This window comes from Dermacentor albipictus, chromosome 1, assembly GCF_038994185.2.
Source record: "Dermacentor albipictus isolate Rhodes 1998 colony chromosome 1, USDA_Dalb.pri_finalv2, whole genome shotgun sequence".
Lineage (NCBI taxonomy): Eukaryota > Metazoa > Arthropoda > Arachnida > Ixodida > Ixodidae > Dermacentor > Dermacentor albipictus.
In genome coordinates, this window is record NC_091821.1 from 213,069,375 (window position 1) to 213,083,946 (window position 14,572).

At 46.5% G+C, this 14,572-nt stretch overlaps 1 protein-coding gene across 1 annotated transcript in view; it reads left to right on the forward strand.

Moving 5' to 3' along the window:
* Positions 1–8,790: 8,790 nt before the first annotated feature.
* The window catches only part of LOC135915995 (L-fucose kinase-like), a 73,117-nt gene continuing 67,335 nt past the window's right edge, over positions 8,791–14,572 (forward strand). Inside the window, exons 1-6 of the mRNA XM_065449191.1 lie at positions 8,791–9,052; positions 9,136–9,287; positions 9,825–9,875; positions 11,299–11,427; positions 13,333–13,402; positions 14,266–14,363. Of these exons, the coding sequence (XP_065305263.1) occupies positions 8,986–9,052; positions 9,136–9,287; positions 9,825–9,875; positions 11,299–11,427; positions 13,333–13,402; positions 14,266–14,363 (567 nt within the window). The 5' untranslated portion in view covers positions 8,791–8,985. The remainder of the gene's footprint in view (positions 9,053–9,135; positions 9,288–9,824; positions 9,876–11,298; positions 11,428–13,332; positions 13,403–14,265; positions 14,364–14,572) is intronic.

The window sequence follows — 14,572 nt, forward strand, 5'->3', positions numbered from 1 at the left end:
CGTAACTGCAATTATATTCAAGTGGCGGTCACAGATGTAATGTCCACACTGGCACTCAAGCACAAAAAGTTCATTCCACTTCCTCCTTAGACCAGGGATGCTGTAACGTAAAGCTCTTCCAATCTGTTTCTGTTCAATTTCCTTTGTTGGCCCTCCGCGATTTGTCAAACGTTTTGGGGGCCACGGCCACTTTGCCTGTCCGTCACGCGACGCAACGAAAACCGGGAAAATTCCCCAACTCAATATGACGTATAAGTACTGATTATCCATGATTAGGCCGAACAAAAGAAAAGCTTTTCTTCCCGATCCTATGCCATTGTCACCATTAGCCTTCACGATTGGTGAAAATGTACACGCCCACGCCTAGTTCGCCAGTCTGCCATGTGTTACGAACTTCCACCGGTGCCACCAGTGTTACGAACTTCCAACCGGTGCCACCAGTGTTACGACATCCAACCGGTGCCGCCAGTGTTCCGAACTTGTACCGCTGCACCACGATTACGGCTTTGTGGTCCCGTAGCGCTCTTCACCCGTTTCGTGACAGAGCGTTGGTAGCGAAGACTCCGAGCCTGGCGTCGATGAGAATAAAAAAAAGGGACTTTATACATTATATACAGGTTATCATACAGGACATAAACGGATCGGCACTGGGGCCGAGAGCTCACACAAACGCGACTGTTCTCGCACGACGGCGTCCGGCGAAAACGCGTGACACATCTCACCCCAGTCGGGAGCGACCCTCTCTCCAGGTGGGGTCGGCGGATCCTGTTTTCGAGCGGCGTGTCTCTGCTTTTATAATCCCCGAGGCCCATTGTCACTCAACCGGCCCAATACAAAGTCAGCACACGACGGTCGTCCGAGGGGTCCAACCAGCGACCGCGCTGGCCACTCGGTTCAAAGTTCGCGCGCGCGGTGACCTCCAGGCAAGGGAGGTGCGGCGCCGGGCCGTCGGGCACACGCGGACACGTCAAAACACGCTGCTCCGCCGAGGCTTCTCCCGCACGAAGGCGCAGCATCTTGACTTGTGAAGGGAGAATTATGGCGCTCGCAGGATAGATTCTGCATCTTGCAGATTCGGGATCCGGGCTTGTGGTAATGGCACAACAGCATCCCCGCCCTCAGATAAGGCGCCGGGAAGACGAGCTGCCTCCACGTGGCTCGGATGCCAGGCGCGCACGTTCGTCAGGCTCGTCCAAGTTCACGTCCAGTGTCGGGACGCCAGGTAACTTCACGTGCCCAGGTCCGACTCGTCAGGACAGGAGCTCTGCTCACCACGTCGTCGCCAAGGCACCTTGACCAGCTCCGCTCGGGTCGTTCCTAAGACCTTGCTTCTCGCCACTGGTCCCGCTTGGTCGTTCTGCAGCTTGCAAAACCGACCGGCAAAAGGCAACACCCAACACGAACAAGTGCCCTCTGTCTCCCGTCAAACACCAGACAAGGCCATAATTCAAATCAACCTAACTAAATTGTTTTCCCCTTTTTTCTCCCGCTGCAACAAGAGGCAGGTGTACGATCTAGCACACAAGGCTTAAACAATCAGTTTTCAAATCATCAACATAACAAAATAGAAACAATTAATAATCAGCAAAATATATACAAATAGAATGGTCCCCTTGAAATCGCTTTGGACCGAAAACATACTTCTGAGGAAGCAAATGAGGTCATTCATTTTTCCCGGCGATATTTTCGCGGAATCCGAAGCTGCTTATATTTGCGACCCTGCTTATCCGTGTAGCGGCGGTACAATAAGCCAGATTCCTTGCCAAATGAAACCCCCTTTTCTTTCACTCCCCGTTTGACGCTCTTCCTCAGATCGGCTAGTGAACAATCTTCCTGTTGTTCGCGAATCAGACTTTTTCTTTCAACTGCAGCCTGCTCCTGCCGGCTGGCGGAAACCGGAGCGAGTGTGGAGCCCGCGTCGCCTAATTGCGGCGTCGAGTCTATATCGCGGCTAGCACTGCACGCGTCACTCCCACTCACCTCCAGGACCCGCTCGTCTAGGCCAGCCTCCGAGCTCTGCCTCTCCCGTGACTGCTCGCTACTCAAGTTACCGTGATCGGTCCGTGTGCCGCACCGCCTTTCGCTCACCGACGCTAAGTCAAGTTCCCTCGACAGCGGGCGCGCTTTGGATCGCGTGGGGGCCATGTACGCCACGTCGGCAAAGAATGATTTGCCCTGATCCCTCAGCAGCTGCTCCGAGCTATTTGAGAAGAGGTAGGAAAATTGCTCCGGGAGGGCGGCTGACACAGCGGCTTCGGTGTTAAGTTTTCCAAACTCTCCTTCAATGCTAACCGTTGCGATCGGTAAACAGACACTCTCCTTCTCGGCCACTTGCCGTATCCTAACGCACTCTCCCGTAAAATCACTCGAGGAGACGAAAGACGGGTGAACAACGTCCATAGTTGCTGCAGAGTCCCGCAGTGCTCGGCACTTCTTGCCGTTTACCTTAATTTCCTGCACATAGGGCTCCAATAGACGTATGTTCTTGTGAGTTTCCCGTATCGTTGCAAAAGCAATTCTCTCTGGGCAGCTTGCAGCGATGTGCCCTTGCTTTTTGCAATTGTAGCAGGTTAACGGTCTCCGTTTTTCAAAAGAACGCGTCATTTCGTTTCGCTGTTTCGGACCATCGTCATCATTCTGAGATGCATTCTGTCCATCCCTTACAGTTTCTTTGGGAAGGGACTCGTCGTCCTGAAACTCGCGACGCGTGATTTCCTTCCGTTCGTCGGGCTTCCCGTAAAACACATCTCTCCTATCTGCTTTTTCTACACGCACTGCCTTGCTGTGCAAGCTGCGGCGGGTGTAATACTCTTCCGCTAACTCTGCTGCCTTGTTTAGCTTAACCTCCTTTAGCCTATCTTGCAGCCAGAGCCGGACATCCTCATCAATGCAACGGTAGAACTGCTCCAACGCGATGCATTCGACAATTTTGTCGCGGTCGTCGTAAACCTCTTCGCCCTTCAGCCATTCCACCAGGTCGGCTTTTAGACGGAACGCGAAGTCAACATTCGACTCCTTACCCTTTTTTGCATACCGGAACCTCTGCCGGAAAGCTTCGGGCGACAATTTGTACTTCCGCAGTAGCGCTTCCTTCACATCACTGTAGCTCTCAAACGCCTCTTTCGATAAGCAAGTTATTACGTCTGATGCCTCCCCAGGAAGCAACGCTAACAGATTCTGTGCCCAGAGGGATCGCTCAATGCTATTCCGTTCGCACACGTGCTCAAATTTCACGAGGTATTTGGCCATATCCTCTCCGACGACAAAGGGTGGAAGTTGATCGCGTATTCTTGGAACATTAGAAGTGAGACTAGGCGCTGGCGAGCTATTTCGGGTCTCCAACTCTTTCATTTTAAGCTCGTGCTCACGTCGCTCCCTCTCTCTCCTTTCCTCCTTTTCCTCCTCGCGAAGTTCCTTTTTTCTCCTTTCCTCCCGACGTTCATTGATATCCGCCCAGGCCTCAGCGGCTTCCTCAGCCGTTACGTCCCCAGTCCTCATGACCTCAAGGATCGCATTCTTTCTTTTGGTCGAGCCCAACTCAATGCCCAACTCCTCACAAATTTCGAGAAGTTCCTTCACCTTGTACTTCTCCATCGTTCACACTGTCCTCCTGCTGTTTACCCTTTTTGAATATACCTGCCGTACGCTACTATAACACTACTAGTAAGACATATGCAAGTATTTCACACACTGCCCTGTTTACCCCCTCAGCATCCCCTGGTTTTCAAAACACTCTTACTAGGCTTGAAACACACAAGGTTATCACAATGCAACACCAAATCCTTCCCTAAGCTACTATAACCTGTGTCAGAGAAAGTCTGGTGTTTGAGGTAAACTTCAGGCACTCACCGCGCCGAGGTAGCTGATGCCGGTCAATCCCGTAGCTGCCATCCAGGGTTACGAACTTCCACCGGTGCCACCAGTGTTACGAACTTCCAACCGGTGCCACCAGTGTTACGACATCCAACCGGTGCCGCCAGTGTTCCGAACTTGTACCGCTGCACCACGATTACGGCTTTGTGGTCCCGTAGCGCTCTTCACCCGTTTCGTGACAGAGCGTTGGTAGCGAAGACTCCGAGCCTGGCGTCGATGAGAATAAAAAAAAGGGACTTTATACATTATATACAGGTTATCATACAGGACATAAACGGATCGGCACTGGGGCCGAGAGCTCACACAAACGCGACTGTTCTCGCACGACGGCGTCCGGCGAAAACGCGTGACACATCTCACCCCAGTCGGGAGCGACCCTCTCTCCAGGTGGGGTCGGCGGATCCTGTTTTCGAGCGGCGTGTCTCTGCTTTTATAATCCCCGAGGCCCATTGTCACTCAACCGGCCCAATACAAAGTCAGCACACGACGGTCGTCCGAGGGGTCCAACCAGCGACCGCGCTGGCCACTCGGTTCAAAGTTCGCGCGCGCGGTGACCTCCAGGCAAGGGAGGTGCGGCGCCGGGCCGTCGGGCACACGCGGACACGTCAAAACACGCTGCTCCGCCGAGGCTTCTCCCGCACGAAGGCGCAGCATCTTGACTTGTGAAGGGAGAATTATGGCGCTCGCAGGATAGATTCTGCATCTTGCAGATTCGGGATCCGGGCTTGTGGTAATGGCACAACACATGCGACATCAGAAAACCGCCGAAGCTTACCACGTCAAAGTGGCGTGTGCGCACTAGAGATGCATTAAATGCTGAGCAAAACTGAACTTTTTTTTAGTAGCCGGAGGTTGCCTTATTGCAAAAAGAATAGAAGATGACTGCCCACTGATCGCTCCTGTGCTATATACTCGGAGCTGCCAGCGAGAATTGACTCATTTGCGTCTAATAAACAACTAATTGCATGCCGATATAACGTTGCTGAGCCCTTTCAGCGCGTACATGACATCGCTCTGCCAAAACGCCTTCACTGAGCATCCGTTTTGGCGGCATTTTTAACCTCTGTTGCACGCGTCGTAATCATTCACAAGCCACCCCTAACTCGGCAAGAAGCGGACCAATCGGAGACACCGGAACTATACTTTCGTCACTCTGTTATATACTTTCACTGCGCTATCTCGGCCCCGCCAAAACCCTCGCCTCTTCTATGCGCTCCTTTCCTCTCGCTTTATTAGATTAGATTAGCCAATTAGATAAAAACAACTGCTGCGTTAGGCAATGCTGTTCGCTTTGAAACCAAACAAAAGTTATTCCCTGTAAGCGAGGAGAGCGTTTGATATACGCAAGCATGGGCGGCGACCTTGCGGATCGCTGCCCGTGCTTGCATCGCCGGTTACGAAAATTTCACGTCAGGCGATTGGAATAAAGTCAGAATGGAATAAACGTTACGTTATAGCGCCCCAGTTTACTGCCAGCAAGCACCATTACAAGCCAATATCCCGCTGCTGATCCGCTCAGACGGGGCACTGTTATCACCTTTGTGCGCACTGTAGCCTGTAGTCACCACTTTACGACACTGTAGCCTGTAGTTACCATTTGGGTCTCGAAGGTCATCTCCCCCGAAACCTAACCTTTTAATGTGAAACGCATTCTTGGCATTACCAGTTCTCTTAAATTTTGTTTAACCGTTTTCGCGAAGCACCCAGAACTCACGGGAGCGCCTGCGTTTTGCAAAACTACGCGCTGACGCCTAAGTTTCTAGAAAAGTTTTTGAATAAAGGACCCATACACAGGGATCGCTTATGTCAGTCGGCTGAAAGAAGATTCCATTTCGGCATACATAATGAATTATTTACGTCGAAATAAACAGACTTGTGATAGTGCAAGGGTCCGCTCGAGTGTGGCCCCGTTCCACTCTGGTTGTTCTCTGGCACGCTTCAAAACGTAGATTGCACTTGCTCCACCCTAAACGCCCGCGGATACTATCTGTGGCATCGGAGGGAAAGCTTTGGGGGCGGAGCTTCTGTACATGCGTTACTGCGTAAAGTAGTGCTGCAGCGTTTGGCATCGCTTTTTTGTTTCGTTGTGGTTATGCTATGGTGATAGCAGTATATGGACACTGCAGGCGAATTTCCGCCGTGTGCGTTGGCGTCGACGTCGCCGTGAGGTTCCGTATACAGTCTACGCTCGTTACAACGGACCCGCGTGCAATAGACTTTCGAATATAACGGACCATATTTCCACCTTGGTTTGCTCTACCTATTTTATTGCGATAGCAATTATATGGACACTCCAGGCGCATTTCTGCCGTCGGCGTCGCCGTCGCCGTGAGGTTCCGTATGAGTGAAAGCGTGTGAGGGTGAGCCAGCGAATGCGGTTCAATCTCGCGTGCGCTAGCGAGGAATGCGGCCCGGATGCGTGGCCACTCCTGTGGCGCGCGAGGCAAGGGAGTCAAGCGAGGGTGGAGGGGCGTTCTTCTGCGGCGGTTGCCAGGGTGTGCCGATGTCCTCCTCGCCCGCCACTCCCTACAGAGTGGAGACATTGCGGCGTCTACTACGGCGTTGGCCCCGCGAATCGCAGACGCCGTAGTAGACGCCTTTGATAGACGCAGTAGGGACGCGTGGCCGGCGGTCGTGTCTCCTGAAAGCAATCTGCGACGTGGCCAAAGTGCGCGCCCACGCGGGCCTCATATTCAAAACGATCTGCGATGTTTGCAGAGCGCGCGTAGTGCCGGTAGCTTCGTATGCGCTGTGCTTTCGACGTTCGCGTTGAAAGAACAGCGTTCGCGCTCGCTGGCGCAGAGCCAGTGCACTGAAAATCGATAACCGGATGAAGAGGGTGGTGCCGGCGTCTGCGACTGGTCGGGTTTTCCTTACTTAGCTTGTGGTGGCTGGTCGAAAATCGCGGCGGCATGCAACGGAAGCTTGAGAATGACGCTAAAACTGACCCTCAGCAAAGAAGAGTTGGCAGAATGAGGTAGTAAACGTGCCGAAAGTGCTTGAAAACCTTACAGCGCCACGCAAGAAGCTTTATTATAGGCAAATACACCCATGCTCTCCGGCAGGTGCGAGTAGCCAGCGTCTCAGCGATCGGCGGCAGCCATCTTTTATTCCTTTCGGAATGGGGCAGCCTGCGGCTATTCCGAAAAAAATTCACTTTTGTTCGGCATATTAATGCATCTTTATTGCGTACACGTCACTTTGACGTGGTGAGTTTGTGCGGTTTTGTGACGTCGCTTGACAGGCAGGTGAAATGGCTGCAGCCCGAAAACTTGTCACCAATAGCCGAGGGCTAATGGCGAAAAGGGGTCGAATCAGAAATAACTGTTTTTCTTTTTTCTTTCAAATCATGCATAATCAGTGTGTACACATCATATCAGATGGGGAGGTATTGAGGTTTTCGTGACGTCGCGTGACCGACAGGTGAAGTGGGGCGTGGTCGTAAACAGTTTTTGACCAATCGCGGAGGGCTGACAGCAGAATTGGAATAGAAACGTTTGGAATAGTTTTACGTTATAGCGCCCTAGCTGACCCGAGATAGCTGATGGCTTCGTGTGCACTGTGATCTACCGCGCCTGGTTCGCGTTGAAGCGAGAATCAGCACGAAGGGGAATTTGCTCGCCGCTGCTGCCGCTCTTGATCATGTCGGCGTTCAGACAGCAAGTGTCCGCGGTCATCGAGTGAAATGTGTTCATGTTTGCCTCTGCACGCGTGACACCATGCTTGGTCACTGGGTATGCGCGGATTTCCTCGGCGGCGGCGCTAGATTACGCAGCATGTCCAGATGAAAGCGCGAGAGAGGAGCCCGGCTGCATTATGTGCCTCACACATGACGCGTTTCGGCTATTCGCATTAGTTGGATAGTCATCGTAGATGAACTGCCCGAATTCTTTTCTATATCTCTCTTTTGCTGTCTGCGATTGTTTGCTGCTTGCTTATTGGAGAGAAATGTACGTTGTTCTAAACAGTTTTCTGTGTACGACTTACAGATTTACATAATCTGTACCGACTGGATTTTAGCCGCCATTTATAGTGAGCTAGTCCTTTTGTAACGTTCAAAGTAGAAAGTGTATTTTTTTTATGGGAGGCATTCTTTGACTCAACCTTGCACTTTCCTGTAGTTGTGTCTATCTTACATTGAATTACGTTGGGGATTCCTCCACTTTACCCAGAACACCTTCGGGATCGGCCAAGTTTGTTAACGGAACAATATGGGAAGTTTCTTTCTTGAAGTACAATATATAGATCAGCTATATATATCATTTTTAATAGGGTACAGCTTATGCAGAATGTCGCGCCAGATAACCGAGAACTGAAATGAGAATGTCGTACTTCACACCGTCCTCGCTGCCATGGAGACAGAAGCATGAGTAAAGCGAAACATTGTTTGCCTCAATCCTGTAAATAGCGGGTAGCTTTGATGTCTGTCTCGCCTCGATTCCAAGTGTACAAATTGAAACCAACATCGCAGGTTTTATTTTTTGCGTATTGCAAGTGCAAGCGATTGCAGGTGCAGAAAATACGTCATGACCGACGGTTGCAGGTGCGCGTTGCACCGTGACTGACTCATGCCTGTTCAGGAAGCGATATGAAACCATCCTCTTTTAATTAATCGCTGTTCATGAGCTTTGTATCATTGTCACAAATATCTTATGTTTAGAACTAGAGAAAACTAAAGTTGGTAAGAATTCCCGGTACGCAAAGGCAGGGGTGCCAAAACACGGACACAAGAAGAACGAGAAAGAACTGCGTTTTTGTTGTCCTCCTCGTTCTTGTATTTTGTACGCCGTACCATAAACACCATACATTCTCCTTTGTGTTTAAATAAAGTTTATTTTCTCTCTCTCGCTCTCCTTGTGGTGCTCCGCTGCAGCGTGGCGCGTTGACGCGATTGACGCAAAGGTTGACGCCGCTAGTACGCCTAAAACCTCTATCTAATCCAAGCCAAGTCGAAGTCAATGCAAAACTTGCGCGTCGTCGACGAAAGTTGTTAGTGGTGCGGTGCCCGAGTGATATTGCAGCAGGGCTGAAAGCGTCCAGCATCTGTTGTCATGCGGTATTTAGGCAAAAAATATTGAGACCTTTTTGTGCTTTTTCTGTTACCGAGGCATAATGTCCAACTTCGACTGCATTGTGGTCACTTGCTCATCTCTGAAGTGGGCGACTGCGATTGAATCAGGTGATGCTACGCGTCCGTCGTGTTGTGTTTGTTGCCACTTGCATTGATATGCAGACGTGGAGCTTCATTTGCATCCATTCCAGAACTCCGCATACTTCAAGCTCGGAACATCATTTCTAAATCAGTCAAGATACTCACGGTCGAGGACCCTGCAAGTAACATCGGCAGCGGAGCTGCTACGTTGAATGCACTCCTCGTAGTTACAGAATATTTGAGTGCACATAATGGATATACAGTAAGTCAATTACTAAACGTGGACACTGTTGTACAGAGTTTATGCATTATTGTGGTGCGGTGTTCCTCGAATAAATTATGAGCTACTATCTACTAGCTTCCAGTTAAATACCGTACACAGGCAATCGCACGCTGAAATATTCTCTTGATAAAAATGAACCCTAGCCTTAGCACTGCCCTGTTGAGTGTCACACCAACTGGTAGCGATTTTATGCATATGGTTGCTTCGGTGCAGGAGCTTTCACGTTTCTGTTGTAATTTTTGGAGAACTTGCAGTGTTACAATGACAATTAACTAACGGAAAATTTTCAATTGTTTTGTCAACAAGTAAGGTGTGGTAGTAGCGCAATAAGTGTGAACGCCTTGCCACTGCCTGCAACTACGTGCACAAAAGGGAGCGTGGCGAGTACATTCCAGCTGGTGGACTTGGCCACACCGTATTCTTGACATGGGTTCAACAGTTATTTCTAACTACTGTGTCTTAGCCCAGTAGCAAGATCTTGCTGTTAATCTTGTTCATGTTGCTATTTGCTTACAGGTAGTGTACCCTGATGTACTTGAAAAAAGCCGGATTTTGATACTGCATCACGTAAGATATCTTTATGTAATGTTAAATTTACAACATGACATTATTATCATAACTTTTCAGGGGCCGTTATAATGTTACAACTCTTTTCGCTCAATTCTATTTCTTCGTTATCATTTATGACCGGCCAATCATAGTATTTATAAATCAAGCAGAGCATCACTTGGACCACTGATAAAATGCAAAACGGAAAAGAATCGGAACAGAATCTTTGCAATACAAAGTTTCACTGTATGGTTTGACTTGTGTATGTATATTTTATATGGTAAAATTCATGTAGAAATAACTTGAAAACATTCTCAGGCTAATATAATATGGCAATAACTTGAAGTACACACATGCATGTCATCTCACTTTTGCCCACTGAAGGGAATATAAAAGGGCTTGAGCTCAACAACACTGGAACTATTCATCCCCTTTAATGTTACTTTTTTCTTATTATCCATTGTTGTAGAAACTGAGTGAAGAACTGGAACAGCATCATCCTTACCCTGGCCATCGATTGAATCCAGTTGGAGTGGGCCCTTTTGTTTCATTTTGGCTTTATACTAGCATACATTCTAGACGCTTGCTTTTCCTAAAAAGGGAGAGGGTGAGAGAGCTGAGTTTGGTGTATAACCATTCTGAGCTTCCATTTTTTAATGCAAAGCATTCTTTGCCTAATGCCAGCCACGTTGCGGTATGTTCCTGTCTGATAGTGGAATTTGAACTGGCCTCCCCAAGCGCTATAGCCCGATGCTCTACCCATTACACCGCAGACGGATGTATACTTGTCTCGTGCCAACTAGCGCTTTGAGCACATTGGTGCATGCGTCATGTTGCATAGCCATAGTTTGCTCAGAAAACATAGAGCATGTGCACACATGCCAGTTTCCTATGGGCCGTAGATGCTGGAATGGCATTTGTGAATTATTGTCAACCTTACCACAGTCCATCATGTATGTTACGTAGCATAAAAAGAAGTATCCTATAAGAGCAAAAGTGCACCAGTTTTCCCCATCCTTCCCTGATGGCAACTAACACTTCGAGATGCTATGTGACATTGTACCGCCTTTAGGATTGTCCCATGTCATAATGGAAGAGGTTGTAATGTTCCTTTGCTGGAATACAGCAAATCATTGTCATGCCATCATCGTTGCTATCGTCACCATCAAGCTATTGTTGTTGTGCCATTGCCTAACTGTTGTCATTGCACACACACACACTCATGTCATGCACACAGTTGCTCACCTTACAAAGACACATTGCACGATCTGATAACATTTTGTGGAACCCCAAGTGATGCTAGATAGCCAGCTATCTACACAATACTTTGCATATCATTGATTCCTACAGTTCATGAAATCTGCATAGTTTCTTCAAAAGCTGATATACACCATTGACAGAACTATCAAATATCTGTTCATGTGTGTTTATAACTCTGCAGGGCAGAGAGTATGCTCTGGAACCATGTGGAAAGGCTTTCATGAGTCTACCAGGAATTCATGCTGCTTCCATTGACCAAATTAATGGTCATTCTACCAACCTGGAGAATCTATTGAGCATTACTTCTCAGGTACACAGTTACCTTGTGCTTGCTGTTGAGTATAGTCGGATCACACTTTGTGAAAACGATGTTGCGACAGTATATGTGCAAAAGATTTCTTAAACCCTGAATAGGTGCATTGAGGTACATTATGGTAGTAGGAATGGTGATTCACAGTTTATTGCAATCAAATTACATTACAGCATTAACCACTTCAGGTGCTATGCGCACAATTTTGAATGCTAAAGTAGTGCATCAAAAGTAAAAGTACTGATGAAAATAATGATATTTAAAGTGTGTTGCATATATCTTAAAACACTTATGATTGGAATGATTCTGCAAGCTTGAATAATAAACGTACAGTGTTTCAATAAATCAAGTTCGAAGATAGACAGCTGGTTGTTTGCTCTCAGTATTGGTATGTTGTCAGGCAGTGGGTTGACTTCTTTCATTGTTTTTCGCAGTGTTTTACATCAGGCACATTTTTCAAGTGGCTAGATAGGTGCTTTTCATGTACCCTAGATGTGAAATAGTTGATGTTGTCATGTCTCACGTTCGTGTAGAGAGTTCTTGCATGGAGTCCACATTCGCTAAACTTGACAAAACTCACTAAAGAATTAAACACTTTTAATTCTTTCAGCAGCGATTCACTATTTATAATTCTGAAAATGCAAGAAATGAGGTGAGACATAATTTTCAGTGGGTGCATTTAATTGGCACCTGAAAGGTTTAATGTGTGTCATATAATGCAAGGCAGCCTTCTGAGTTGTTCAGTGCAACAGCAACTGACATATGCTTCAAATGACCAAATGCCACTATCTCAGCCCCTATCATGCCTTTCTACATAATGGCTCTTCACTGGCCCTCTTAATGAAACACCCAGCTTCTGCTTGGGGTAGTCTTTAGTGTCCCATCTGAAATGTTAACAGTATGTCTTAATGCTTTTCACTTGCAGTACAGCAGTGTAAGCACACAGAATAAAGACGCAAGAGTGCGTTCATCCTTTTTCTGTCTGCTTGCCTTCCTGTTGTGCTGTGAGCAACACGAATGTCAACCAGCTTGCCCAACTTTCCACCTTGCTATATTTCACTGCCCAGTACAGTTCTTCATAAACTAAGAACATATAAGGTGATATCACAGTCTTGCAAGATCATTTCCACAGTGTAGATTTCATTATTTTATCACAGAACCCCACCAAGAGTTTTTTTTCTCTATTGAGTAAAGGTGCACTTTGATGAAAAAATGTTAAGATGCCCTTTAATTTTACTTGGTAACTCGTACTCATTCTGTGTATCCAACCAAGATTGAATTAATCAAAGTTTACTGTGTTATTGTTATTATTATTATTATTATTATTATTATTATTATTATTATTATTATTATTATTATTATTGTTATTATTATTATTAGTCACCTGTCACAAAACTTGTTTAGTCATCAAGGCTCGATCTGAAAGACATGACGGAACAAGACAATGTGGTTCTCCCTGTGTTCGGTTTTTTGCAGTATGTAGTAATTGGAGATAAATAAGTTTGTCCTTTCATATGATCTATAGAAGGATTAACTACAGCTTGTTATGGGACTCAATAGATCCTTTTCATTATTGCGAAGCTAGCTTAGCACTAGTTTGCCCAACTAATCGTGGTGTAGCCATTTTTTCAAACAGCGTGTACAAGTACAGTTTGCTTGTATAATGAGATCAAAAATGTAGATTTGGCTTTCATGATAAAACTATGTGCAAGAGACAGGCTCAAGCATCTACAGCTAGTACTTCATCTTCATTTGGACAATGACCGGTACTGCCATTAGTTGGTCAAATGTACAGTGCAGAAAAGTGCACTTACAAATTATGTAAAGTTTCTATTATGCATTACAGTGACTGAGTTTGTTTTTCTTCCTAATGTATGACGGGCTCATTGTACTTTTCTGACTCAGATGCAAGAAAATGGTCCTCCAGGAGTTTGGGTCTGCAGCACTGACATGATTTTGACCTGCAGGAATATTGGTATGACAATCTTTTTGTAGCAGCATTTTTCTTATTCCTTTTGGATGTTATCTTCAAGTTTTGCTTGCTATGTATGCCATTCTCTCAGCTCTAAATGTCATCACTATGCTGCCATAGTTATTGAATGACTGAACGACCTTTTGAATACTGTTAAATGCATTTTGCTAGACTGAGGTGGTGTTTTGACTGTATCTATTATTGTTGATTTATTGAGCAAACATCTTATTCAGGAAAGTTTTTTAGAAAGGCTTGCTTGTCCAATCCTCTAGTGAGTAGTGAGGAAGGGAAAGGCCAGCAAAATTTATCAGCTCATCTCTATATCGGCTATTCATGCAAGGTGCTGAATTTTGTAGCTGAAATGTTCCATGGTAATGCAGTTTGAGTTAAATGAATTGCCCTCACACAACTCTCTTGCCTTTTTTGTGACGATGAGCTGTCAAGATTGATTGATTGATTGATTTTAATGTCTCAAAAAAGGGGCTATGAGAGACCTCCCACAGCCAATGAGCTGCTGCACCGAATTGTTATAAAGTATGTTCGTTTCAGCACTTTTGCATGTATTCAGTGTGCCTTGCTGCAAGTTGAGTTTCGCTAAAACAATTTTATTGGTAAGTGTTTTTATATCTGAGGAAAATATAACTATTGAGGTCCACTTTGCTGCTTCATATGTTCCAAGATTTGAGCAATATTTCTTGTTTGTAGTATTGATGCGGGGGTTCAAGTCTCCTTTCTTTTTTTTCCACTGTTCCTTTTCACACCAGACATAAGAATGCCCTGTGCGAAAGTGTCTACTTGCTTCAAACTGATGTGCTTAAACAGCATTTCTTAGAACACAGTTTTACTAGAGAGTTCTTGCTTTGCAGCCATCAACTGGCCATGGGTCAAAGACTGTCTGCTTATTTGCTCTGCTTGTGATCCCCTGTATGCTGCAGGTCATGGTGCTGTCAAGGTGAACAGTGAAGTATGTTTCTTTAAATTTTTTGTACATATGACTGTTTCAGTGTGTACACTTGCCATAAAAGCAGCTCTTGTTATTTAATGTCTTAAAATGAGAAGTGCTTAGGAGGCTACAACAGCACTGATGCATGGTCGCCACATGTTGAGGACATGTGTTGAAGATTTTACCCTCCTGTCTGTGTGAAGGCAGTGCCAACACAAACTATATATTTG